General features: G+C 38.8%; 2 protein-coding genes across 3 annotated transcripts in view; both read left to right on the top strand.

Moving 5' to 3' along the window:
• LOC107098785 (cystathionine beta-synthase-like) overlaps nucleotides 1-4,297 on the top strand; it is a 10,479-nt gene extending 6,182 nt beyond the window's left edge. Inside the window, exons 6-15 of one of the 2 annotated variants that reach the window (XM_015396633.1) lie at nucleotides 245-449; nucleotides 538-629; nucleotides 1,125-1,250; nucleotides 1,333-1,417; nucleotides 1,504-1,609; nucleotides 1,690-1,767; nucleotides 1,845-1,979; nucleotides 2,075-2,183; nucleotides 3,275-3,359; nucleotides 3,572-4,297. In XM_015396633.1, coding sequence (XP_015252119.1) covers nucleotides 245-449; nucleotides 538-629; nucleotides 1,125-1,250; nucleotides 1,333-1,417; nucleotides 1,504-1,609; nucleotides 1,690-1,767; nucleotides 1,845-1,979; nucleotides 2,075-2,183; nucleotides 3,275-3,359; nucleotides 3,572-3,702 — 1,152 coding nt within the window. In that variant the 3' untranslated portion in view covers nucleotides 3,703-4,297. The remainder of the gene's footprint in view (nucleotides 1-244; nucleotides 450-537; nucleotides 630-1,124; nucleotides 1,251-1,332; nucleotides 1,418-1,503; nucleotides 1,610-1,689; nucleotides 1,768-1,844; nucleotides 1,980-2,074; nucleotides 2,184-3,274; nucleotides 3,360-3,571) is intronic. The other variant, XM_015396632.1, reaches the window with a different exon arrangement.
• Nucleotides 4,298-8,126: 3,829 nt separating this feature from the next.
• LOC107098794 lies at nucleotides 8,127-24,196 on the top strand. Its single transcript, XM_015396640.1, has 10 exons — nucleotides 8,127-8,271; nucleotides 11,187-11,332; nucleotides 14,528-14,609; nucleotides 15,020-15,155; nucleotides 15,243-15,445; nucleotides 15,528-15,664; nucleotides 15,744-15,885; nucleotides 15,967-16,248; nucleotides 17,938-22,954; nucleotides 23,043-24,196. Exons 1-10 carry the CDS (start codon nucleotides 8,146-8,148, stop codon nucleotides 23,051-23,053), a joined length of 6,282 nt encoding a protein of 2,093 aa, XP_015252126.1. The 5' UTR covers nucleotides 8,127-8,145; the 3' UTR covers nucleotides 23,054-24,196.

Raw genomic sequence — 24,196 nt, 5'->3', positions numbered from 1 at the left:
CTTTAGCTTTGTGTTGCCTGTTTTTAGACAGCTGGTCTTTTTTTTTTTCTCTAGTTGTAATTTACCAGTTACCCACTAGATGGCGAACAAAGCATACAGTTTTGGTTGAAGATCATTGAGAAGCAATTTTACCTGTACCGTTTGTAAACTTTAGATCCAGCAAAGGGAAAAAAAAACTGACTCTTACAAGGTGGATGTACCAACATATGTTCTTCATTATATACCCCCACCCCTTTCTGTTCAGGTGGATGTCCTCAGAGCTCTTGGAGCCGAAATCGTCCGAACTCCCACCAGCGCTCGTTTCGATTCTCCTGAGTCTCACGTAGGCGTGGCCTGGCGCCTGAAGAACGAGATCCCAGACTCTCACATCCTGGACCAGTACCGCAACCCGAGCAATCCCCTGGCCCACTACGACACCACGGCCGAGGAGATCCTGGAGCAGTGCGATGGTGCAGTCAAAGGCTTTTTTAGTGGAAGTCATGTTCTTCCAACATTTTTGATGAGCTAATTTCACTGTTTGCTTCTATGTCCAAACAGGTAAAGTGGACATGCTGGTGGCAGGAGCAGGAACAGGAGGAACGATTACAGGCATCGCTCGTAAACTAAAGGAGAGATGCCCAAACATCAAAGTAAGCTAAATTCTACTAAACAGTGGGGATAAGAAATGCCTGGAAAAGTGTGGATTCATTTCTCCAAATTCTCTTTTCCTTCCAGTATGGTTGTCTGGATATGTAGAAAGAACAAAATGTTTTTATGGAAGTGTATTTCCAGATATTATTCTCTCTCTGAACTCTTATTCTATACTTTCTTTCTTGTTTACTTCCCTCTATTTTCTTGTTGTTGCTTCCATAATTTCTGACTGACATCTCCTTCGATATTTCCTCGTTTCCTTTTGTTCGTCAGTTTTCTTACTTTTTGAGGTGTTTGTATCATAACTTCTTTTTTTTTTTTTACTTCCTTCCTCCCTCCTGTGTCTCCTTTATTCCTTCCTTCCTCCCTTCTTTGTTTCCTCTCTCCCTTCCTTCCTCCCTCCTGTGTTTCCTTTTTTCCTTCCTTCTTTGTTTCCTTCCATCTAGAAAAGCTCCTATTCCATGACTAATGTCTCTCTGTAATAATGTGGACAGATTATCGGCGTCGACCCAGAAGGATCCATCCTGGCCGAGCCTGAGGAAATCAATAAGACTGATAAGGGCCCGTACGAGGTGGAGGGGATCGGGTACGACTTCATCCCCACCGTGCTTGACAGATCTGTGAGTTGCAGCCACTTTTTTCCTCTTTTTTTTTACTAACAGAAAAAGCACATTCTTCACAACATTGTTTTTTTTTTTCCAGGTGGTTGATACCTGGTACAAGTCTAACGACGAGGAGTCCTTCAACATGGCTCGGATGCTCATCAGAGATGAGGGCCTGCTCTGCGGTAAATTTGCATTTCAAGTTAAAGCAAAGAATTTAATTGAGTTGACAAGCTAATGTTTTCGTTCTTCTTTTTTTTTTGTCCACTAGGAGGCAGCTCTGGGACCGCCATGGCTGCTGCTGTGAAGTTTGCCAAAGAGCTGAAGGAGGGCCAGCGCTGCGTGGTCATCCTGCCGGACTCCATCCGCAACTACATGTGAGGAAGCATCATATTCTTTCTTTAGAAAAACCTTAGATGTGGTTTCACCGCCTCAACCTTTAACTTCTCTCCTGCAGGTCAAAGTTCTTGAGCGACAAATGGATGGTCCACAAAGGCTTCCTTAGAGAGGAGGACATCATGGTGAAGAAGCCCTGGTATGTGTTTAAAAACACTTTTATCAAAGAGTTGAATCACACAGCGACTAGAAGCATCACTTCTCCTGTTCTGTTAGGTGGTGGAATCTGAAGGTGCAGAGCTTGAACCTGTCGGCCCCTCTCACCGTCCTGCCCACCGTCACCTGCCAGCAGAGCATCAAGATCCTGAAGGAGATGAGCTTCGACCAGGCGCCTGTAGTGGACGAAGCAGGGTGAGAGGAGACGTTTGCTCCACCTGTTATAGTCCGGAATCAATAGAGAAGCCAAATTACCATTGATGGCTGTTCTTTTTTTTTTTTTTCTGTAGGGTAATCCTTGGGATGGTGACACTAGGAAACATGCTGTCATCAATTCTGGCAGGGAAGATCAAGCTGTCTGATCCCGTCAGCAAAGTGCTCTACAAACAGTTCAAACAGGTGCGCTAATCAGCTAGTTGGTGATTGAAGAGAGGAATTTTAAATGCCATATGTTTACATTTCTGAATCGTTAAGACTAAGCTAGATGTATAGCATCCTGAGATGTCTGACATGCTTTCATTCTCCAACCACAAACATTAAAATTGTTTTTCCTGCAGCATAATTACTCTTATCACCAGTGTTAACACACAGACCCACACATACTCGTTCTGCCATTCTAGTGAGGACCATGTGTTGACTTCCGTTGGTTTTCAGTTATTTTTAACCCTTTCTATGCCCTAGCCGCAAAACTTACCCTAAACCTAACCATTGCCTCTGCATACCTCACCCTAACCCATTGACACCTAAGCCCCAAACCTAACCATTAGCAAAATAGCATGTGAGGATCAGCAAAATGTCCTCACTTTGCAACAACTGGTCCTCAATTTGATGGTGAAATTGGAAAAATGATCCTCACTCTGAGGGCTAGATGGGTACACACACACATTAAGACAACAATGGGGGATTATTTAATCTCATGACTAGAGCATCTTCATACAATATCTGATACATGAACCTGTAAATTATCCACTTTAATGTTGCTGGGGAAATATATTTTTATTAGAAAGGCACTCTGAGAACACCGACCCAGCAGCAAATTAAGTCTTAAATGGTGGTTACACCTATAGCTAAAACTGATACATGATCTGAAGCATTACCAAATTTTAATGAATTATTCTTTGACCTGAGGCACACCTCTAGTAAAGATGTCATTTAAATCCATTCATGACTTTTGAAGTAATCCTGCTAACAGAAAAGAAACATGACAGAAAATATAACCTAATTGGGGTTGGGCTGGGGTGCATTATTATAATTAAAGTCTTCAGGTTTAAGGTTTATGCTCTAATAAATGTGTTAAACATAAGAACTCTTCCCTATTTCTTTAAGTCTATAAATGCCCATAAAAATTGTGTTAAAACTTGCATTCATAGCAACTAAAATATCTGTTTTATTTTTGCATTTACTATAAAAAAAAAGACCTATCAGCTTTATTTTTGTGTTTACTCTGAAATAATCTGTTTCTCTGTTTTTTTTACTCTTTTTGTTTACAGATTCGCCTGAATGATAATTTGGGGAACTTGTCTCACATCCTGGAAACGGATCATTTTGCCTTGGTGGTGCATGAACAGATCCAATGTAAGTTTAAAGAAACCTTAGATATGCTAATCTTATTGCTCAGACCGGTGACTCCAGCTGACCTCTAATAAACCTGCCAGTCTTTCAAATCAACATTTTTTTCAAGGGTTAAACTCTGCGGGTCGGCCTCTTTTTGATCAAAGGGAGGAAACTAAGTTTGGAGAACCTTGACCTTAGGAATCCGTGGTAGTAATGGTGTTTTCCTCCCTCAGACCTGACGAATGGCTCGACCGAATTGAAGCAGATGGTTTTCGGCGTGGTGACGGCCGTCGACCTGCTCAACTTCGTCACCGGCCGGGAAAAGCGAGAACGCTCCGTGTCGGAGTCCACTGACGAGCTGTGATCAGCCGTGTTGCACAAAAATAAAAGGGTAAATGCTGATGAGTTCAGCGGACTTGTACTAAAATTGGCAATAGAAAAAAACAGCTTTGAAGTGTTCGATTGTGTTTTTTTTTTTCCTATTTTGAGTTTCAGAGAAATATTCTTTTAGGTTCTGATTTAATGTTTTTAATAAGGAAATCTAAATAATTGAGCTTTTGTGGAGTTTTAGTTTGTTTCCTGCAAGTTATTTTTTTATTATTGTTTATACTTAGAGCTTTTTCTTAAGTTTTTTTTTTTTATTTCTGAACGGCTTATTTCTTTTCTGTAAGGTCTCATCAGAGGCTGTTTGAGTTGTGCTTTAACTGTTTGATTGTAAAACTGTGGTGTTTCTGCACGAAGCAGAAAAAAAAATGGCCACATCTGAGAAATGGACTGTACATAGGCATACATTGTGAGTTTACTGTATCTTTTTCTTGTCTGCCAGGCAACTGTAAGAAATCTTGACTATTTAATCTTAGACTTGTCTTGGAGGAAATATTTTGTATCGCATTGCTTTTCTTCAATGAATGTATGAAAAAAAATAAAGGTTAAGCAAAGTGAAACCAGACAACTGTGGTGAAGATGCTAAAAGCTGACTGGTAGGATCTTAAAGCTCCTGTCTTGCCTTTTTTCTTTTTCATTTATTTTTTTTTTTTTATGATAAAACTGCTTATTTTAATTTGAGGAATATATAGAAAATGCCAATTTTGTAAAGCTGGGTGGAATACAATAGAAAATCAAAATGAGGAAATTATGGTGTTACAGCAACAAAAGATTTTAGCAAAAGTGGTCACACAATGTGGACTTTATAAAGTGTGTAGAAATAACAATAAGTGACAGACTTGCAAAAACAAATAACATACTGTACTGTACAGTGCTTTTACAATATAAATACTGTGCATCTTTGAGAATAAATCATCAATACAATTTTAGTAGTAGTGCATAAGGGAAAATGGCAACACCAGAGATGTGCATAATGCGAGCCGCATCTTATTTAACTGTCTAAGACAGAAACCGCAAAAATAAGCATGAATGTAACAACGTATTGTTGTTGGGAACAGTGGTGGTTATAGAGTTTTACAGCTGCAGGGAGGAAGGATCTGTGATAACGCTCCCTGGTGCATTTAGGGTGCAGCAGTCTGTCACTGAAGGAGCTCTCCAGTTCTGAAACGGTTTCATGCATGCGGTGGTAGACATTAACCAACAGAGATGTTGGCTGAATTCAAATTCATGGGCTGGGTCTTCCAATGACGCGGTCTACCTGGACTGGATCCTTCGAAGTCTGTGAAAATAAGGAGACTGGAACAGTTTTGGCTGTGAATTTAAACAGGTCTACCCTTCCACGGCTTTTACCACCATACGCTCTTTTCGCTTAGCAACAGTTTAGCAAAACTGCATTTTATTTATTTTCTATTGTAAAGTGAACAAAGACCACACTCATGAGAATACAGAGTGGAATAAAGGTGACAACCACTGGGAGCATGAACAAATAAAAGCAAATGTAATTATATAAAAGGGGTAGAAAGATATAAGTAAATCTAAACAATGTAAAAATATATCTGCAAAATAGATTATTTTCAACAACAAAAAATATTTAGTTAAGCAAATTGTTAAAAATTGCAACAAAAAAAACCCCGATTTATAGTCCCCACACTGCAAATATGTCAGAATCTGTCCTTAAACTACAGCCAAACCCATTGTAACAGATAAAAACCTTTAGATAAATCAAATATTACCACATATCTGACTCAATATAACCATTAAAAATCTATTTTCATATATTTCAGATGGAACTATTCACATACTTGTATTATATTAAACTGAACTTCCAATATTCAGCACTGTTGGGCGCCAAGTTCCTTTTTCTTCTGGTCACGGAGCAATGAATCATGGGATTACCAAGGCTACATAGGATACATCAAACCCATCCAAAAAGAAAGCACATTAGTAGGCCACATAATGAGGAGTCTTGGAATCCGACCAGACGGTGCCACGCAATGTCGTAATCGGCCTACGAATCTGGCCTTAGGAGGATGCAGCCCCTGAGTTCGAATTCAGCCGTTATTTTAGTTAGGGTCCTTTTGTTTCCCTCCTCCCGCAATGAGTCCAGAGTGCATCAAATCACAGTGCTGCCCTTCTTGGCATGGGAATTTGTTTATTGTTTTTTTTTATTTCTTATTGATCTGGGGAACATTTCTGAGATGTTTTCACCATGTTTTAAACATCCCTATCTTCCTAAAAATCCACATTTTGACCTATTTTAAGTTTCCTAGCAAAAATAATCTATTTTTCATGTTAGATCTAGTGTGTAAAAGAGCCAAATATGCTATTTAGTCCAACAATGCTCTACATGTATGGAGGACCAGAAGAGACACTGAAAAAGAAAAACATCCATTTTAAATGTAAGATTTAAATCGTGCAATCAGAAATGAAATTTTAAAAGGGTCTTTGTCATTGCACATTTTGAATTGAATTATTAAAGAGGAAGTGTAAATTGTATTCATTAATCCATTATTAACTATTGCAATTTGAAAATGTATTTTCATATATATATATATAAATACCTTCCCTAATCACACATCTGAAGAAGTAATTGCATTTTTTTTCTTTTTTTTTTATCTTCTGTAACCTTTTCTGGGATCCTTCTTGATCTGAAAACCAGATTAACTAATCACAGTTGCTCTTCGGATGTAACCAGCTCCCTCATTGGTCATCTTTTAAACAAGTGTCGCAGTCTAGCCAACAAGAGAAAGCGTATATAGTCATGTTCTTCTAAGTTAAATCAATATCAAAAACTGTGCTGTAAACTACTGTAAACTGTATACTGTAAACTTCAAACTGAATCAGCAAAGAGTCTAATATAAACTATATTAAGACAACATTTTGAATAGAATTAAAATTAAACTTTTTTTTTTTTATTATTATTCTTTTAAGTTTGAACCTGAAAAATTCCAAACTTGCCAAAGCATCTTCCCTTCAGAAATTAAAAAAACCCATGGTTGCTTGGAGTTGGAACAGATCTTCCAACTTGAGTGTGAAGTGCTAGATAGTTTTTTAAATTAAGAGCAAAAACAGAAAAAAAATTAAAGAGAACAGCTCTGTTCGTTCTAATGATCTATCTATGTCCCAAAAGTCTCAACATGTCCAGGGACACAGACACATGCACACAGCTCAGGGCAATTTAGAGACACCACTTAACCCAAAATAATGTGAGAAACCTGAGTACCATGAGACAACCATTTCATGCATAGGTTGAACATACGCACTACTACCATTTGTTAGTGGGATCCCTTTTTCTTTGCTATCATATTAATCTTATACCTCATTTGACTTAATTGCTTAGTTAAATATTAATTTTATAGTTGTGCATTTCCATTCATAATAAAATTACATTAATAATGCAATTATAACTTTTATTAAATACTTAATGTTTGATCAGTATTACCGTGCTATAACAATCCTACATAATTACATATCCAATTTTATCACTTGACTGTATCTACTTGGATATCTAAGTTCTTTGCGCACCTCAAACTAATCAGATGGTTCCTAAAGGTGTGAGAAAGTAAACAACTTGTAAAACATTTTTTCTTTTATTAATTTGTATTAAATCAATTAAAAATACATTTTAATTGGACAGCTTTTTAATACAGAAGATGATTAGGGCCATTTAAAAAAAAAAACAAAGCCCATTCAATGAGACAATTTGTTTGTTTTTTTTATTTTAGATTATATTATTTTTATCTCAAAATTCTGACTTTTTTTCCTCAGAACTATTCTCTTAGAAATATGACTGCTTTTAATATTCCTGCTTCCAACTTCTTTGTAATGATAATCGTGGGCTTTGGTATGAATTTTCAAACAAGATACATTTTTTATTTATTTTTTTGTTTTTGTTTTATTTAAAAAATTATAAAGTTAATAAAATTAACAATAAATAAAATTAACAATAAAGTCAGAATTCCAACTTTTTAAACGAGATAAATTTTTATTTATTTTTTTATTTTATTAGAAAATAATAAAGTTGATAAAAAGAACAATAAATTCAAATTATTTTTTCTTCTTTGGGGGGGTGACCGTTTTCATTAGTTTTTTTTAAATTATTGTTATTTAATGGCCCCAGTACTTTTCTTTTCTGTATTTTAATATGTATTAATCTACCAAAGCCACATTTTTTTTAAAACAACCTGAATGCCAGTGTTTTTATCTACCATGTGTTTAGTGCCGCGTGTAACTGTTACCTTGGAACACCGCGTCAAAGCTCGTCGCTCACTTCTCATAGCTCCGCCCTCAACAAGCAAACATCGGGATGAAGAGTTGTAGCAAAGAAGCGCACCCCTCAGTTCTACCTCTGTCCAATCAGCACCGAGGATGTTGGCTATGTGTTTTGTGTGGTAAATGCTACGAGCGAGGCTAGACAGTCAGTATGGCGGAGGGGAGCAGTAACAGCGACCCAGAGGGGCTAGAGAGACAGTTAGAGAGTCTGTCGAGTCGGTACTCTGGTGACGAGTCCGAGACTCGCAGTGAGCTGTTCTGCGCTGATTTCTGCAAGGTAAAGGTCCGATGTTATAAGCTGTATACCGGGCTCGTTGTTCAGGAGGAGAGCGTTGATGTTAGCCTGTTCCCCTCCCCCAGAATTACATTAGCAACGGAGCTGGTTAGCATGTAGCCGCTAATGCTTCTCCCCCCTTCAAACCATGAAAACGAGTCAAACTTATTTTATATCACATGCCAAGTTTTTCAATCGCCTACCAAGATGGTGGACTAAAATAACAAAGCTTATATAGCAGTTAAAACCGTGACGTTAAATGCTTTCTGTTCAGCTAAAAAGATGCTAGCAGTTTAGCTAACACTTAAGATGTACCATCAAGTTGTTTTCAGCTATCAACCACCGTCATTCCAATCAACCACTAACCAGTTATGTTTTATTAATATAGCCACCTTGTATCTTTAGTTTCACATTAATCACACACTTAGAACAATTAGCGTCGACGTTTACCTTGATTAATTAATAACAAGTTAATGTCACCAGTGTATTAACGTGTTATAAATATCTATACTTGAAATGTACTTTGTGTATTTTTGCCGTAGAGCGAAATTTCTTTTAATTGCATTTTTGAAGTATTTATTTTATGGGCCTCATTTGAAAAAAATAATGGTGTGAAGAAATTTTGACCAATTTAACATTATTTTTTGGCTTTTGTCGTGACACTATTATCAGAAACGGTTTAATAATAAATGGTATTTATTGTACAAGACTTATGTCATTGTAACATTATGTACTATTATATGTTATTAGGAAGTAGGAAAGATAAAGAGAAGCTTTTTATTGGCCCTGAGTTAGATGAGTCAAGTTTTGCATTCAAAGAGGCTTCATTTCGTTTTCCCTTTTAGGAATACTATAGATGGACTTTCTGTACAATAAGAAAGTTGTAAAAAATTAATTTTTTTCTAAATCTTCTTTACTGTACATCCACCACAAAGCGTGTCCTTTACAGTAAATGGTAGGATCTCATCAGGGAAAATCTAGATCAGCTGTTAGTGGGTACCTGAAGCATTATATCTAAACAGATATTCCTTTTTTTTTAAACAAATTGATTATATTTCTATTGATAATAAAATTAAAGGTATTTTCTACCTCTCTAGAAGTTGTATTCTGCCTTTAAATTCTGTATTTACTTGTTGTTTCAGTACATATCTGTGTTTCCAAGGAGCCTTTTATGCCCTCAGTTCATCTCTGTTAAAAGATGGGTGTTAAAATGCATGAATTCATATAGATGCATTGCTCAAAATGATGAACAGCACAATTATAGCGATGCAAAAATGATAATCAGATCATAAAATGCCTGGTTTGACTCGCACCTTTTTATAGAATTTGCACAAGCCAATTGTATAAACAAATGCCATTGGCCAGTATAATATTATAAATCCCACATGCTTGTGATGTGTCCCATATGCTCACATATTATTCATAGTTGATGTCTCCAGCTCACTACATTTTTGGTTATGTTGTGGACAACAGCTTTGTTAAATTTCTGATCTCTAGTCATAAGCATTGGGAAACTGACCTTTCTTGCTTGGAAAAGGCCCATTCGTCATTGTTGATCCAAATAGGAAACTAGGAAGGGCTAAAACAGTTGGATTAATCGTGATTAATCGATTATTGAAATAATCGTCAACTAATTTAGTAATTGATTAATCATTAACTGGAGTTTAGGGACTCTGTGCTTGATGTCAGATGTGGAACAAAATATGACGTCAAAACGTCCAGAGGCTGGGCAGTGGGAGCTAAGGGGTTAAACAACATACTCAGTCGCAAAAGTTCAGAGTTTCTTGGTAAAATACACACAAGTGTTGATGATATATATATATATATATATGAGAGAAAATTTGCATCAAGTTTTAAAGAAACGCCATTTTGTTTCCAAGTAAAGCAAAGTAAACAGTGTATTTTTCTTTTATGGAATGTTGACACAGGTTTAAAATGGTCCAACAAAGGATATTTTCTTCAATCTTATTGTAAAAAAAAAACAGATAAGGTAAGCTGCTCTTTCTATTAAAGATCGTTATCTAGTGCAGCTAAACCAAGATTTAAAAATGCAGTTAGTGCTACGTGTATTGAAAACCACCATAAATAGATCACGTATACCTTTAGGATCATTCTGTTGACATTCAGACCAATTATTAGGTCAAAATAAAAACAATATTTATTATATATTATCTATATATATTATCTATCTATATTTATTTAAAAACACTGTTTGGATCAGTGTTAGGAAGGTTCAAACAGCCCCAGATTGCAGACCCTTTCATTAGCTGTTTCTTTTTCAAACTTGAGACAGATTTATTAGGGAAGGTTCAAAGATGCATGTTGGATCCCTACTGTGTCTGAAATATATCTAAAATATACACTTTTGGATAAATTCAAGAAAAGGTCCAGAGAGGACATTTGGACAGAATTTCCAGACTAATATTACCATAACCATCACGAATCGCCTTCTTTATAACTAGAGATTCTCTTTTTATATTTGGCTTAAACCAACGCAGCCACATTGTTTAGATGTTCTTTCATCTGTGGTCTGGACTACAAAAGGTTCCAGCGAGATGATTATTGTCATCAAAAAACATTTTGAACATAATTAAATTGCCATCTGCTTGTTTGACTTGAGGAATAAATATGTGAGCTGTAAAAGTTTGGTAAGAAACTCCCAGTGAGCAGACTGGGATCGGCCATGTTGACATCAACTACCATTCTCCTGGATCTTTACCATCAGAGGGCGACATCAGCACATCTCCATCAAAAACTATAGACTTGTTTTATTAAATCATGTATATTTAAACACATTTTCATGGAGGAAAAAAAGGTTTGATGATCTTAGTACCTGGTGCTTATGGTTCCCCACTATAATTATAGAGGGAAGACTCTGACACATCTGTGAATTTATTTTAATTTTTTTGCCTCTGCAGGTGGTGGAGGAGTACGCCTCTCAGTGGCGCGTCCCGCTGCCCCAGCTCAGGATCCTAGAAATAGCCCTTCGTCATTTTTCTCGAGCCTCTGCCTTCTTCCCAACAAGCTGTGATCATGTGCACCGCACGCTCGGCAGTCTGGCTCTGTAAGTGCACACGCTATATTTGCTTTGTTGAATTGTGCATGTTTTTGGATTCACGACAGACACAAAAAAATGGATTTTTGATTAGCTTGTAGCTTTGACTTTAGTTTAGGTCTTTAACAGCTGAATTAGGCATTTAATGCAAAGCTCAAGAATGACAAAATCAAATACAATAAAGCTGTACATTTATAAGTTTTACCACATTAAGATATAAATGGATCTCAGTCTATAATGAGCAGAACTCTAAAGGTAAAGGCAGAACTTCTTTTTTTTTTTTTTAAATTGGTCAAAGATTGGATTATTGCATTAATAATAACCAATGATGGTCATAAAAAGAATAGTTTTTTTAAAATAAACTCATCATAACTCTAAGCTGTGATTAAAAAATTGTATTGGGACATCCCTAACTCTGGCTATAAAGATTACCCTTAAGATCACCTTTTTATCTTATAATTCTTGATTAAAGTTCAAAAAGAAAACTTATACTCATAGTTTCTAATTTGATTTTTGGTGGAAGCTCATTATCTTTCAGGACATTTCCAAAATGGTTCTGTGTTTTAATTAGTTTAAATAAGAGTCTAACCTTTTGTTTGAAGAGGGGATTATGGTATTTGGATTGGTTCTGTGATGGCTGGGTTCGGTACGGTTGGCAGCTTGCTTGGGCGCCTGGGCAAGAAGGCTGGCGGTCGGTGTTGGAGCCCTGTGTGAGGTGCTGGCAGTTCTGGATAGCAGGCTGTGCTGCGCTGCTGAGCCTGGATGGGGAAAGCAGTCCCTCGGTAATCCGATAGCAGTGAGCGGTCCAAGCACCGGGTCCTTTCTGCTGTCCGGGTGGGAAACATTGCCCTTCGGATGTGGCTTTTACCCGGTTCGGCTCATGGCTCCGGACCAGTGGGGTTCGAGATGTGGGTCTCCGCCATCACGGCTCTTGTTGTTCATAATGATATGGAAATCCGTCTGGAGCTGTGGCTGTACTAAAACTGCGCAACTAGCTAGGGTTTGTTGCTTTATGAAATGAAATATTTCATAAAAAATAAACGATGCTTTGAATCAGCTTTATTGCCATCTGGCACTTTATTAAACTATACAACAGAGAACACAAGCCGTTGCAACGTTGGTATATTTAATCCAACTGTTGCTGTAAGCGAACGTATGATTACACAGCCAGGGATCCCTAGAGGCGCCCAGCATACTGTCAAATACTCTTGATTTGTATTACTTGGAGCATTTTAGCACGATTTAGACCAGCCACATAGAGAAAAGAAAGGATACTCTACCATCACACGATAAAACTAGACGCACTCCTTTATATTTGCCCTTTAATAAAGGCTTAATTTTATTTTACTTTGTTCACATGCAAGAAGTGTAAAACTGTATTTATTAAAACAGCTATAAATTGGACTATTTAGTGTTTTCGTATCATAAAATAAAAACTTTTTCTATCCTGATCAAACTTTTTATGTCTGATACGATGCTGATAACGCAGCTCTCAGTATTGACTGATGTTAATATTGACCCAATACGATATCGGCTCTAATCAGACCTACTTACTTATTTTGTATTGCTGAATGTTAGAAAAGGCTGTATGTGGGGATATTAGTCCAAACAGAGAACAATAATTTACCAGAGGCATATTAAAGTGTTGTCTCTATCATCTTGATTATGTTGGAGATTATAGATATCAGCAGATATATCATAGTATTTTTTATTTTTTAAACCAATACCTGATTGGGTCGTCCTTAAATTGCAGTTATTTTCTGGATCCTGCTTATTGTTCTGTAAAATCAAGTGCAACATTTATTCAATTATCTTATTCAAAAGACAAACCCCAATAGTAACTAATTCTCAATAGTTTATTTCAGTAATTGAGAAAAACCTTTCTACTGGGTTAAATTCAGACTGACCATGATTACTGTCATCATTTACTTCCAGTGAGTATCCAAACAATTGCAAGTAACAGAATGGGGTAAAAGTTTGAGTGTTTACACTAGAAGGAGGCTGATTTATCATGGAAGTGGAGAAAGAAAATTGGAAGTTGTCTGTAAAAAGATTTACTTCTAAGTTTTCTGCCACATGCAAATACTTGCTATTAAAGTTTGTGTTCGGAATAAAATGATCTTAAAAAAGCAGTATAACCAAAGGAAGGTATGGAATATGTTTTTACATCTACTTCACCTGTTTTCCAGCTTTGATTTTATTTATTTTTTACTTTTGTCTTTAAACTAATCAGAGTAAGTTTATCAACTAAGCCTAAACTAAAGATGTAATTACGTGTTACCTGTTACAGCGAGTTAGCAGCATACGCGCAAGCTACACGAATGTTATGTGTGCCACAACTTCCCCATTTGAGGAAATTTCTTCTCTGCTCAGAAACTGGTTGCTGGCGTAAATTTTTGTTTTCAAATATGCGTATTGGGGCTGGGCAATTAATTGCATTTGCAATACAATCACAGTTTAGAAAAAATGTAATTTTCAAAGCACAGAGGCTCTCAATTTTTAGTCAGAATACATTTACAAGAGTAAGACACTAAACTTCTCCCTCCAGTCCTTTAGGTGGCTGTATAAAGATTGAAGTGGGTATGCTGTTGCACAAAAAGAAACACAGAGTTGCAACTAGCACCTAGATCTATGCATTATAGCAAAAGTAAGAACTATTTCAAGTAAATGTTACAGTAAATCCTGCGGTAAAACATCGACATGCTCAGTGCAAAGGAAAATCGCAATCTCAATGTTGGTTGAAAATAATCGCAATTTAGATTTTTTGCACAATTGTTCAGTCCTAGTATGTATCCAACTCTGCTGGCTTAGGCCCTTTTAGCGCATCCAGGGTATTTACACCTTGAGATTCTTTGAGAAATGGATGAATAAAGTAGCAGGGCCGTTTTTAGGTCAGTTGCATCTTAATGGGAGATTAGTTCTTTCTTTTAAATTATTTTTAACTGGGATTTATTTAGCTATTAACTAAACGTTCAATTTTCATTTCCATTGTTTTGCTTTGTTTGTGAAAAAAAATTAATATGATATATATATAAAAAAAAAAACTAAAATAAACCTGTTATTGTTATATTTGTCATTTATTCCTTACTTCTCCATCATCATTTCTCCTTTTGTTTTCTCTTGATCTTCTCTTGAGGTCCAGAAGTTCTTTAGTGCACCCAGTTCCTCAACACACACTGAAAAATGTCTCCCTTTTTTTTCTAGGAGTGTTTTTGAGTTGCTGCTGTTTTTCGACCAGAAGGAGTTCAATGAGGAGCCGTTGAAAATATTCACCGCTACATTCCAGGTGAGAAGGAGCAGGCTGGGCCTTATGCGAGGGTTTGTAAAACTTTGCTATCAAACTGCTGCAATAGTTGAAGTTCAGGAAGGTTTGAAAACATCTGAAAGGCTACATCAGGTCCCAGAGATGCTCTGATGTAGAGATCATCCCAGAATAAGAACTTAAACTTTGGAAAATATCTTCATGTGTATCTTCATCAGTGTTTTGTCACTAATGTCTGACTTTATGATGTCCTAGTTAGTTATTGTCTTTAATCATAAAATAGTTTTTTTTGCAGTGTATAGGTTTTTAACATCAGATGATGTCCATATTTTTTTTTTCTCCTAGAATCTTTTAATGTCTTAGCTTATTTCTGAGTTATCTAGGTTAATTAGATAAGAGCTCTTCAACGTGTGTTTGTCCTTGTTCTCTTCCAGGAGTGTCATTCGGTCTTGGCGAAGTATGAAAATGTTTTTTTACTTCAAGTGGGCCGTTTACTCCAGATTGGCGGGCTCTGGACCAGCCCAGCTTTACAGGCCATCCTCAGCGAATCCAGTTTACCTCAGAACGAAGGTACACCGTCATTTCAATGTGGCTGGAATCTTTTTTTTTATATTCTCCGTAGAGCTCATAAACTCAAAATATGTTTTCTCTCCCCAGTGGATTGTTACATCAGCTCCGAGCCACCGGCGTTCCTCGAACTCCGTGTTCGCTACCTTTCATCCTGTGGACGGGACGGCCAGGCCGCCGCCTTGGCTAAATGTTGCGTCTGGCATCCCGCTGCAGGACAGCTGTTGTTCTTCCTCCAGTTCTACCTCTCATGGCTTATCAAAACAGATCAGCACGAACGCCTGCAAGAAGAAGTCAGTGGAGCTCAATTCTAACCCTCCTTCCTCGATCAAGCGGTCTGTCGTCTTGTTGCTCAGCGTGTTTTACTGTTTCTAGGTGGCTGACATTAACGGTAAAGATGCGCTGCACATCATCTGCAGCTTGGAGGGTCAGGAACCAGATGAGCTGCTCTTAGCCCTCACCACTGCCTGTCTATCTCAGCAGCTCCAAAGGGGGGATATGTTCCATCTATGGTAAGTAAGCTATGAATATATAGTTGAGTTTCTAAGTGATCATAATAGAACGGTGATGAGAGCGTTTTTTTGTTTGTAGCGAGCTAGTCCTTGTGTGGACTAATCTTCATAGACGGTTAAATTCGTCTAAACAGACTTTATTAGAACAGTGTCATCAACTGATGCGGTCTGCGACAAACGTCAAATCCATCTTCCCCTTCATTAGAGCCGTACTGCAGGAGGTGAGTCCAGAGATGTTGCTTTTTGTTAGAAGCTAGGAGAGGTTTTATCATTCCCTGACTGTTCCGTTTCCACCCGTCCAGGTTGGTGAAGACGCTGTCCAGTTCTGCGTGGAGCTCTGTGCTAACGCTCTGAGGTCTCGTCTTCCATGCGACGTCCTCACTAAGACACTCATTTATAAAACCATCGCCGGCCTGCTGCCCAGCGATCTGGACGTCTGCCGGGTGTGCGCTCTTCTCGTTTTCTTCCTGGAGCCCACCGTTGAGGCTTATAAGATGGTGTACCTGCTTTATATGCACCCCGATCAGGAGTACCATGTGGACGACAGCCCGATAGGAAATAATATTCGATTTGAGACCCTACAGGTAGGGGGTGACACTCTGTGCACATTCTGATAGGTGGGGGAAAGAGTTTGGGTTCCTAAGGAGTCACTTTTTACCTGCTGCACCGCATCTCTGCTTCCTAAATCCATCAACTTTCAATGTTATCCTTTATGGGTATTGAGCAACTCTGTTAGAAATGCAGAATTTTATATTTTAGAAAAAAAAAAGGGAGGATTGAGTCCACATTTTTATTTCTACTGAACATAACTGATGTTTTTGCATAATAATAAAAACTTTGCTGGCAATAATTGATGCTGAAGGCTGTGAAATGTCTGCATTTGTCAAAGGTCAGTTTTCAACGATTTAATAGTGCAAATTCAAGAAAAGGCATCTATGGTAGTTTTATATCAGCTTTTTAATATCAGTAATATAATCCTAGTCTGTAAGAGACATTGCAGATCTATTCTCTTTGCCATCCTCTGTATGGAGACCCAAAGAAATCAAAACCATCCTCAACAAAACTAAGAGGTACATTTTGAGCAGGGGTTTGAGGTATCATCGTTATGTCACTGAGTTGAGAAAATATTCATGCGTAACCAACTACTGCTAGTGTAGACTGGTGTACCTGGACATTCCACTCGAAACTGGAGGGGAGGTTGAAATTGCTGTAAGGGACAGAGATTGAGCATGGTGGTGGTAATAAAGTCCTGTGGGCTGGTTTCCTGAAGTACAACTAGATTCACCTACCAGGCTCTCTTTAAGTTCTCACCTATTGCATTTATGTATGTTTTAAGAAATGAAACTTGCAAACGTTTTATTTTATTTCACCAATAGATGCATCGCCGTACCATCATAATCAAAAGGAGATATGGGCTTGATGGGGGTTACTGGTATTGAAGGAAAAGATGATCGATTTGATTACAAGATTATGGTTTAATGCAATGTTTTCAAGATTTGAAATACTCAAAAGATTTTTGTTCTGATGTTTGTTTTATCTTTTATCTGTTAGTTTATCTTATCCTGGCCCACTGCAGGTCAAGTTACAAGTGGCCAAGTTTAATCACTGATGGATTTATGATCAATAGATAAGATGTATGGTTTCTTTGGTGCTTCATCTGAACATCTTAGACCAGAGTTTTTCAAAGTCAACCAACAGAACCAATGCAAAAGGTCTTTTTTTTGCGAATTTACTCTCTAGAAAATACCTGATGTTAAGGAATAGGTCCAATCAGGTCTTTTTTTTTTGTCTGATTGGTCATTACAGAAAAGTCCAGTCAATGTCAATCTGAGATATAAAGCAGGTTTTCATTCTAGCCTAAGGATGAAAGAACCAACTGACAAAAGATCCTGCCTGTATATATGTAAAAGTAAAAAACAATGTTTGTTCAGTCTCTGAGCAAGTAGTTGCTAAATGGTTTAGTTCACATGAAATGTTTTATAATGAGCCCAAACCCTGCAAATCCTTTTCCTAGTGTTTAAAAGGAGTGCATTTCCTGGACCCAAGCTTACTAGAAGGTTCACACCAAGTATTGTAATAGTTAAAGCTGAGCTGAGTCTGTTTTCTAGGACAGTGAACCCCAAACATCCATCTGGAATTATAAGAAGTTTTTCAGCATTTTTTCAAGTTGATTTCTACTCATGATAAATGAAAAGTTTGAAGACTAATTGCTTTCTGTAGATACTATTACAAATGTTCCTCATGCTTTTTTTTGTTTTGTTTTTATTTTGCAGGTCTTAAAGAAGGACCTGTATTTTGATCCGGAGTTTTGGAATCTCTTCGCTTTGCGGACCAACTGTTTGAAGTTGATGAGCGAGAAGGTGGTCAGTGCTGCACTAGAAGAAATAATGGAGGACAAATGGATCTCTAAGTATTGCACAAGGAGTTCTGCCCTCCGCTCAGTTTGTCAGAGAAGAGCTTCAGCTAAGAAACGACACAATAAGGAAGATGTATTTTGTAAGCGAGACTCAAACACTGGATCTAAGAGATTAAGGGTGGACACGGATAAAATGCGCCTGAATAACCACACTTTGAAAAGAAAAGGCAAGCACAGGTCACAAGCACTGAGGGAATCTTCTTCGGGACCTTTGAGGCGCTCGTTTTGGCAGCTGGACAGAATACATGGCAGTTTGACACTGAGATATGATGAACACAGGCGGACAACACGCTTCTCAGAGAGAAACTTGCCAAAACGAAAGATCAAGAAGCCAAAGTGGCTCCTGGAAGATTCAGGGGCTCTGGAGAATGTCCCTATAAAGATGAAAAGGAACGGTTTGAAACAGCAAAAGCTTCTTCGATCCTGCGTAATGAAGAGATCTCAAAGTGGTCCGATCAAGAACAATACAAAATACAAACCTCCAGTAAACACACATCTAAATACAAAGGAGAACAATGAGTACAAAAACGGGTTCTCTTTGGACTCTATTAAACCTACAAACTCTCCACAAATCATCCTGGAGCTGTCCCTTCCAGACAATGAGCTGATGGATACCTTTAGCGATGATTCCTGCAATAGACCCAGAAGATTCCCTCAAGTGCTTCTTTACAAACCGATGGTGAAATATCCTGAAACTTCCCCTCCAGTTAAGACGGGACATAGGAAAGAGGTAATTCTAAGAGCACGGGACACCACTATGTTTGTGCAACTGTTGCATTGCTACGCAAGACGGCAAAAAGGAAAAGGTAGTGGCTTAAACATTCATAGCTCGGTTTCAACGATAACACGCTCATCGGCGCAGGTAAGTCCATCAAAGGATTCAGAACCTAGCGAAAGACCCGTCTCTGATTCTAAAGGAACAACACCAGAAAAGGTCAAAGAGAAGGGTTCGCATGGTTCAGAAAAACTTTCTAAAGCGCAAAGCACAAAAGAAGCCCATTCCTCAAGAGCACCTCAAACTGAAACGGAGACGGATTTGCAAAACACCGTGAGAGAAGCATCACCTCATTCTCCATCACGTGTGACTGAATTGAAAACCGCGAAGGACTACCACCAAGCTCAGTCAGGAGGAGAAGCTTTTGAGGATTCTGCTGTCGAAATGAAAGTCACCATTGCATCACAAGCTTCCGTTTTAGACAAAGTCTCCAAGTCTGGAGAAGGCATAGACCAAATCTCCAAGGTAGCGAGGAATAGGAGAACCACAGATGAGATCCTTCCAGTTTCAATGAACAATATTGAGTCAGATAATGTTCGTCTTTCCCAATCTGAGAATGTTGCAGTCAATAACATGGAGCAAGGTACCGGGTCAATGTTGTCCGACCACAAGAACTTGATGCCAAGCAGTGGTCTTCTTACCAGTGGGGATGCTACAGAGGAGTTGAGAAAAACTCAGAAGGAAAACGTGCTTCATAGTAATGACACAAGCCCGGCCAAAAACATCCATTTAGCTGCTTCTTGTATTGCAACGATCAAACATGGTGCAAGGGACAAGTCGCCACGAACGTCAGCAGTTGACACAGTTACTAAAGGTGCACCTGAGCAGTTCCCTGATAAAGATCAGGAGAGGAACAAACCTCTGCCAGGCCTCTCCAAAAGTCTGAGAGGAAAGGGTAAGCCAAAGAATGCTCAGAAAATACAGACTACCTCTAGCACCAATGCGCGAGAGGAGGACACCTCTGTGGTTGATATCCAAGTTAAGAAAGAGGACGCTAAAGCTCATGATGCTCGTTCAGAGACTTCTGAAAACAGTGATCTTATGGAAATGGCTCCAGAAACAGAGGAATCCAAGCTGGAGCATTACTGTACTTTATGCAGCAAATTTTTCACGGGGGCTCGTGTCGTCGAGCATGCAATGTTCCATTTCCGCAGAGACGAGTGCACTTTCTGCAAAGCAGTCTTCAAAGACGACCTGCTGGCCATGATGCACCTCTCTGATCACATCGAGAAAATGAAGAGGTTGAAAGCCGGAGAAACCGGCGCCTCATTGCCCAAAACGAAGACGACAAACGCGCCTCATAGACACAAGGGTAAAGAGAAACCAAAGGAATCTACAGTATCTCCTAAGACCTCGAAAGATATAAGCACCTCTGAATCTAGAACTTTAAGATCTAATAAAAGGCAAACGAGTGAAAGGTCTTCACATGAAAAACAAAAACCCAAGCATATTGATTCTGAAACTTCCTCTCACAGGGTAAATGGGCACATTGGCAAAAAGAATGAATTTATAAAGTTGAAGAAAGATTCAAAGCAGGAATCTGTTCGACAGCAGAGTCCTGCCGAAAGAACACGAGACGGAGGTAATAACGTGCAACGCTGTAAAATATCTGAAAGTTCAACAGTTCAAATCAAAAAGGAGTTGGTAAAATCTTCAGAAGATGGAAAGAAAAGGAGAGAATCTCTACAGCTCCAACAAGAAAGCTCTAAACAGATTGGGGGTATGCAGAAAAAAACAGACGGGGCGCCAGAGAAAATGGTTTCCTGTCCTTCGCAAAGATGCACGTGGTTTGCGGATCTCTTAAAGAACAAAGTTGGTCTCCTGTACCATGCACTAGACAAACACTACGGCGACGTCAAGCCTTTAGAGCTGGCCTTCCGTGTGGCCGACAACAAATGCAGCATTTGCATGAGGGTCATGTGGAGTTTTGAACACTTCCAGCACCACGTCGAGAGGCACAGAATCATCCCCAGGCATCCCTGCCCTCACAGGGGTTGCAAGGCCAGGTTTAAAAGCGGAATGGAAATGAGACGCCACGCCAGGAAACACAGTCCTCTGCAGGCAATGTGCTGTCGCCCCGGCTGCTCCAAGTTATTCATTTGTCTCTGGGCACTGAACCTTCACGAAAGGGAGCACTATGCTTCCAAGTTAGCCATGTCGGACTCCAGTTCAAACGGACAAGGAGACGAAAAAGCTCTCAAAACACCACATGGAAAGAAAACTCAGAGATCAGAACATGCTTCTGAGTCAACCTTAAGAAAAGGTACTAAGTTATCAGAACAAGCAAAAAGTGTCTTTACTTTTCCGACTGGTTCATCAGCTCAAATACAAAACAAACTTAGACCCAGAAATAAAAGCACAGATTCTAATGTTTCTGAGAAAGAAACCTCTCTTCCACCTCTGACCATTAATCTTAGGTTAAGGCAATCTTTAAGGGAAGCCAAAGCCACAAAGCAAGTTCCTAAAAGTCATAAAGTCATCTCATCATCCTTTTTGAAACACAGAAACAAAGTAAAGACGAGGATAAAATTAAGAAACATCAGAATGTCCACTAGAGGTCCTGGAAGAAGAAAGTGCCCTCCGAGGTTAAGCAAAACTGCTGCCGGTCAGAAGATGCCCCCTCCAGACACCCTGATGCTGCCAAGAATAAGCACCAAGGCGAAAGCTGTAAAAGAGAAGGGTGAAGCAGCTCAGGATGAAGGGACAACTACAGAAAAGACACCGAATGATTCAAAGTCAAAAACATCAAAGGCCAAGCGGATTACAAGGAACCAAATATCCAGCAAATCCCATTCCACCACTTCTAACAAGGCTGGATTCTCCGATCTCAACAGACAGAAGCCAACTGTGGACAAAACAAAACTCCACAAGATCCAAAAACATTCTGTGCCTTCAGATTTTAGAAAGCTAAAGAAAAATGACATTGGTAAAGTTAAAGACAATAAACAGACTATGAAGACGAGTCAAAAACAAAGTTCTGCTTCTGCGAAGGCAGAGGAGTCTGAACCAGTTAAAGGCAAAGTCGTAGTCGAAGGTTCTGTAGATAAGAAAGCAGAAAACCAGGATTTAGGTTTGATTAACGCCATTAGCTCCGTGCCTGATGGGTCAGGTAAATCCACAGACATGCCACCGAAACCACTGAGGGCGAAAACTGAAAGAATTTCAAAGGTATCAGGCGCCAGGAAGGATGAGAAAACCCCCGCTGCAAATTTGAAGCCGATGAAGAAAGCTGGATTGTTGAAGAAAAGGGTCAATCAGAAAGTGAAGGGAAAACATCCAGGCAAAAATCAAACTTTGGAGAATCTTGCCACATCGAAAATGGGTGCACAAGAACAGGATAAAAAAGATAAAACTAAAGGAGCTGAGGGGATATTGAAGGGATTAAAAAGGTTGATGAACAACACCCTTGACGAGAAAGGAAAAAGAAAGGAAACTCCCAAAAATGCGACTCAGGTTTCACCCCTTCCATCAATACCTGACGTTCAGAGTGCTGGTCCATCCAACGTTCCAGAACAAAGCAAGGAGAGAGCTGATAAAGTGGAAAAACCTAAGAAATCAAAGATGGCAGAAAAGTCTGAGACCAGTAGAGCAACAAAGAGACGCAAAGAGACTAACAAAGACGGCACTAGAAAGGCTACCAAGAAAAAATGTAAACTAGTAGCCAAGCAGCCTGCAAATCCTCTAGGGGAAGGAGAGCTTATTCCAGCTGAAATGGGGGATCCTCCAAAACCTCCAATGTCTGACCTCGATTCTGCCAGTCGCTCAGAAACACCTGACGAAAAAGGATGGATTCACAACATTAAATTAAGGCCGTGTGAGAAAACCCTTGCTGCATACGGCAAGAAACCATACCTGCGCCTACCGCCCACAGCGTACCTGGACGAAAAGTTCACCACCATGCCAAAGCGTAGGAAAGAGATGCCGTTGTTCCAGTCCAGCAGCGGAGACGTCCCACCCCAGTTGACCTGCGTGAAAGAAACCCTGAAAAGGCACCGGTGCACCAAGTGCTTCTCCACCTTCAGCAGCGCGGCAGAGCTACAGCGTCACAACCAGCTGCAGAAGTGTTCAAACCTCTTCGGGTTTGACTCCGACGATGAGGGTGAGTTCAGCCTTTGCGTCTCAGAGTTCTAGTTTGCAGGTTATAGTAATCCATCTTCACTTTATTTCTCTTCTTTTTGGTGTTTCAGGTAACAGCTGAGCTAGTTTTACAAGACCAACTACGGGTTAAGATGCTAAGCTAGCAAGGAGCCACAGGATTCATCATACCTCAGTAAGTCGGCGTTACAATATGCTGACCTAGAACTTCAAAGGAGCAGACATAGGTGGTGGTTTGCTTCTGTGGAGCAGACGAAAGAAAACTTCTGAACTGAAGCCAGCGATTGAAGGAACTGTAGTACTGAAGTGCCTGCTCTGAAAAAACACTGTGCCGCGTCGCCCCTCGTCTGGCACATTAAAGCAAGGCTCCAAATTATTTTCCATCTGTAAGCCATACAGTGACATTGGTTGATTTTTATTTTTGCACTGTCCTCATCAGAGTTGGAATGGAGATGTCCCCATGTTGAAGAAACATAAAATCGGGAGTTGAGTTTTAACATCTTAGGGTTGCAATTAGAAATATGTATTATGAATAACAGTCTACTATAGGCTTTTTTTTCAAATGTACAGCTCTTGTATAAATACTAACTGTATTTCCTACTAAAAAAGGATCCCTGGGGCTTGTTCAGCTCCTTTCTACTCGTCATTGCAGTAACCAACCAATAGAGGGCAATGTGCACCAATCTTAAGCTCATTAAAGCAATTTATACTTTTTTTTTTCTGATAAGAGAACATTTAAGAATTCATTGCTTTTTCACCCAAATACTTTTTGACATGCTAAAGCTGCTCTGTTTTTATTTACTACTGTGTTGAGTTAAGGAATTCAAGTTGATAGAATATAGAAAAGCTCTGTAATTTAACAATTATCATGAACCAGAAAATGTGCCAGTGTCCTATAACTTTTTTTTTTTTAAATATTGAATATTTTTCACATTAGTTTGTTTTGTTTTTTTTCTTCCTGAATGTTTTTATTCACATTTTATGACATATTTAGCCCAGTCGATCAGCTACTTCTTTTTCAGGCTTCTTTCAAATTCATGATGGACGTAACGCCGGCTCTGTCACCGTGAGGCCGCATGCGTCTTTCACGATCAGCAACAGGTTTTATTTATTTGCTTTCTTTTATAGATATATAAATGTGTATCTTTTGTAAATATTTGAAGAGTTTCAATGGCTTATATAAATGCTGGAGCTGGGTTTATATTTTGTTCTTGAGGGGAAAAAAAATAAAATGTTTCAAATTGCA

Source organism: Cyprinodon variegatus, unplaced genomic scaffold (genome assembly GCF_000732505.1).
Source record: "Cyprinodon variegatus isolate N-32 unplaced genomic scaffold, C_variegatus-1.0 Scaffold810, whole genome shotgun sequence".
In the NCBI taxonomy this organism is placed as follows: Eukaryota; Metazoa; Chordata; class Actinopteri; order Cyprinodontiformes; family Cyprinodontidae; genus Cyprinodon; species Cyprinodon variegatus.
This window is presented reverse-complemented; position numbering and strand designations above follow the sequence as displayed.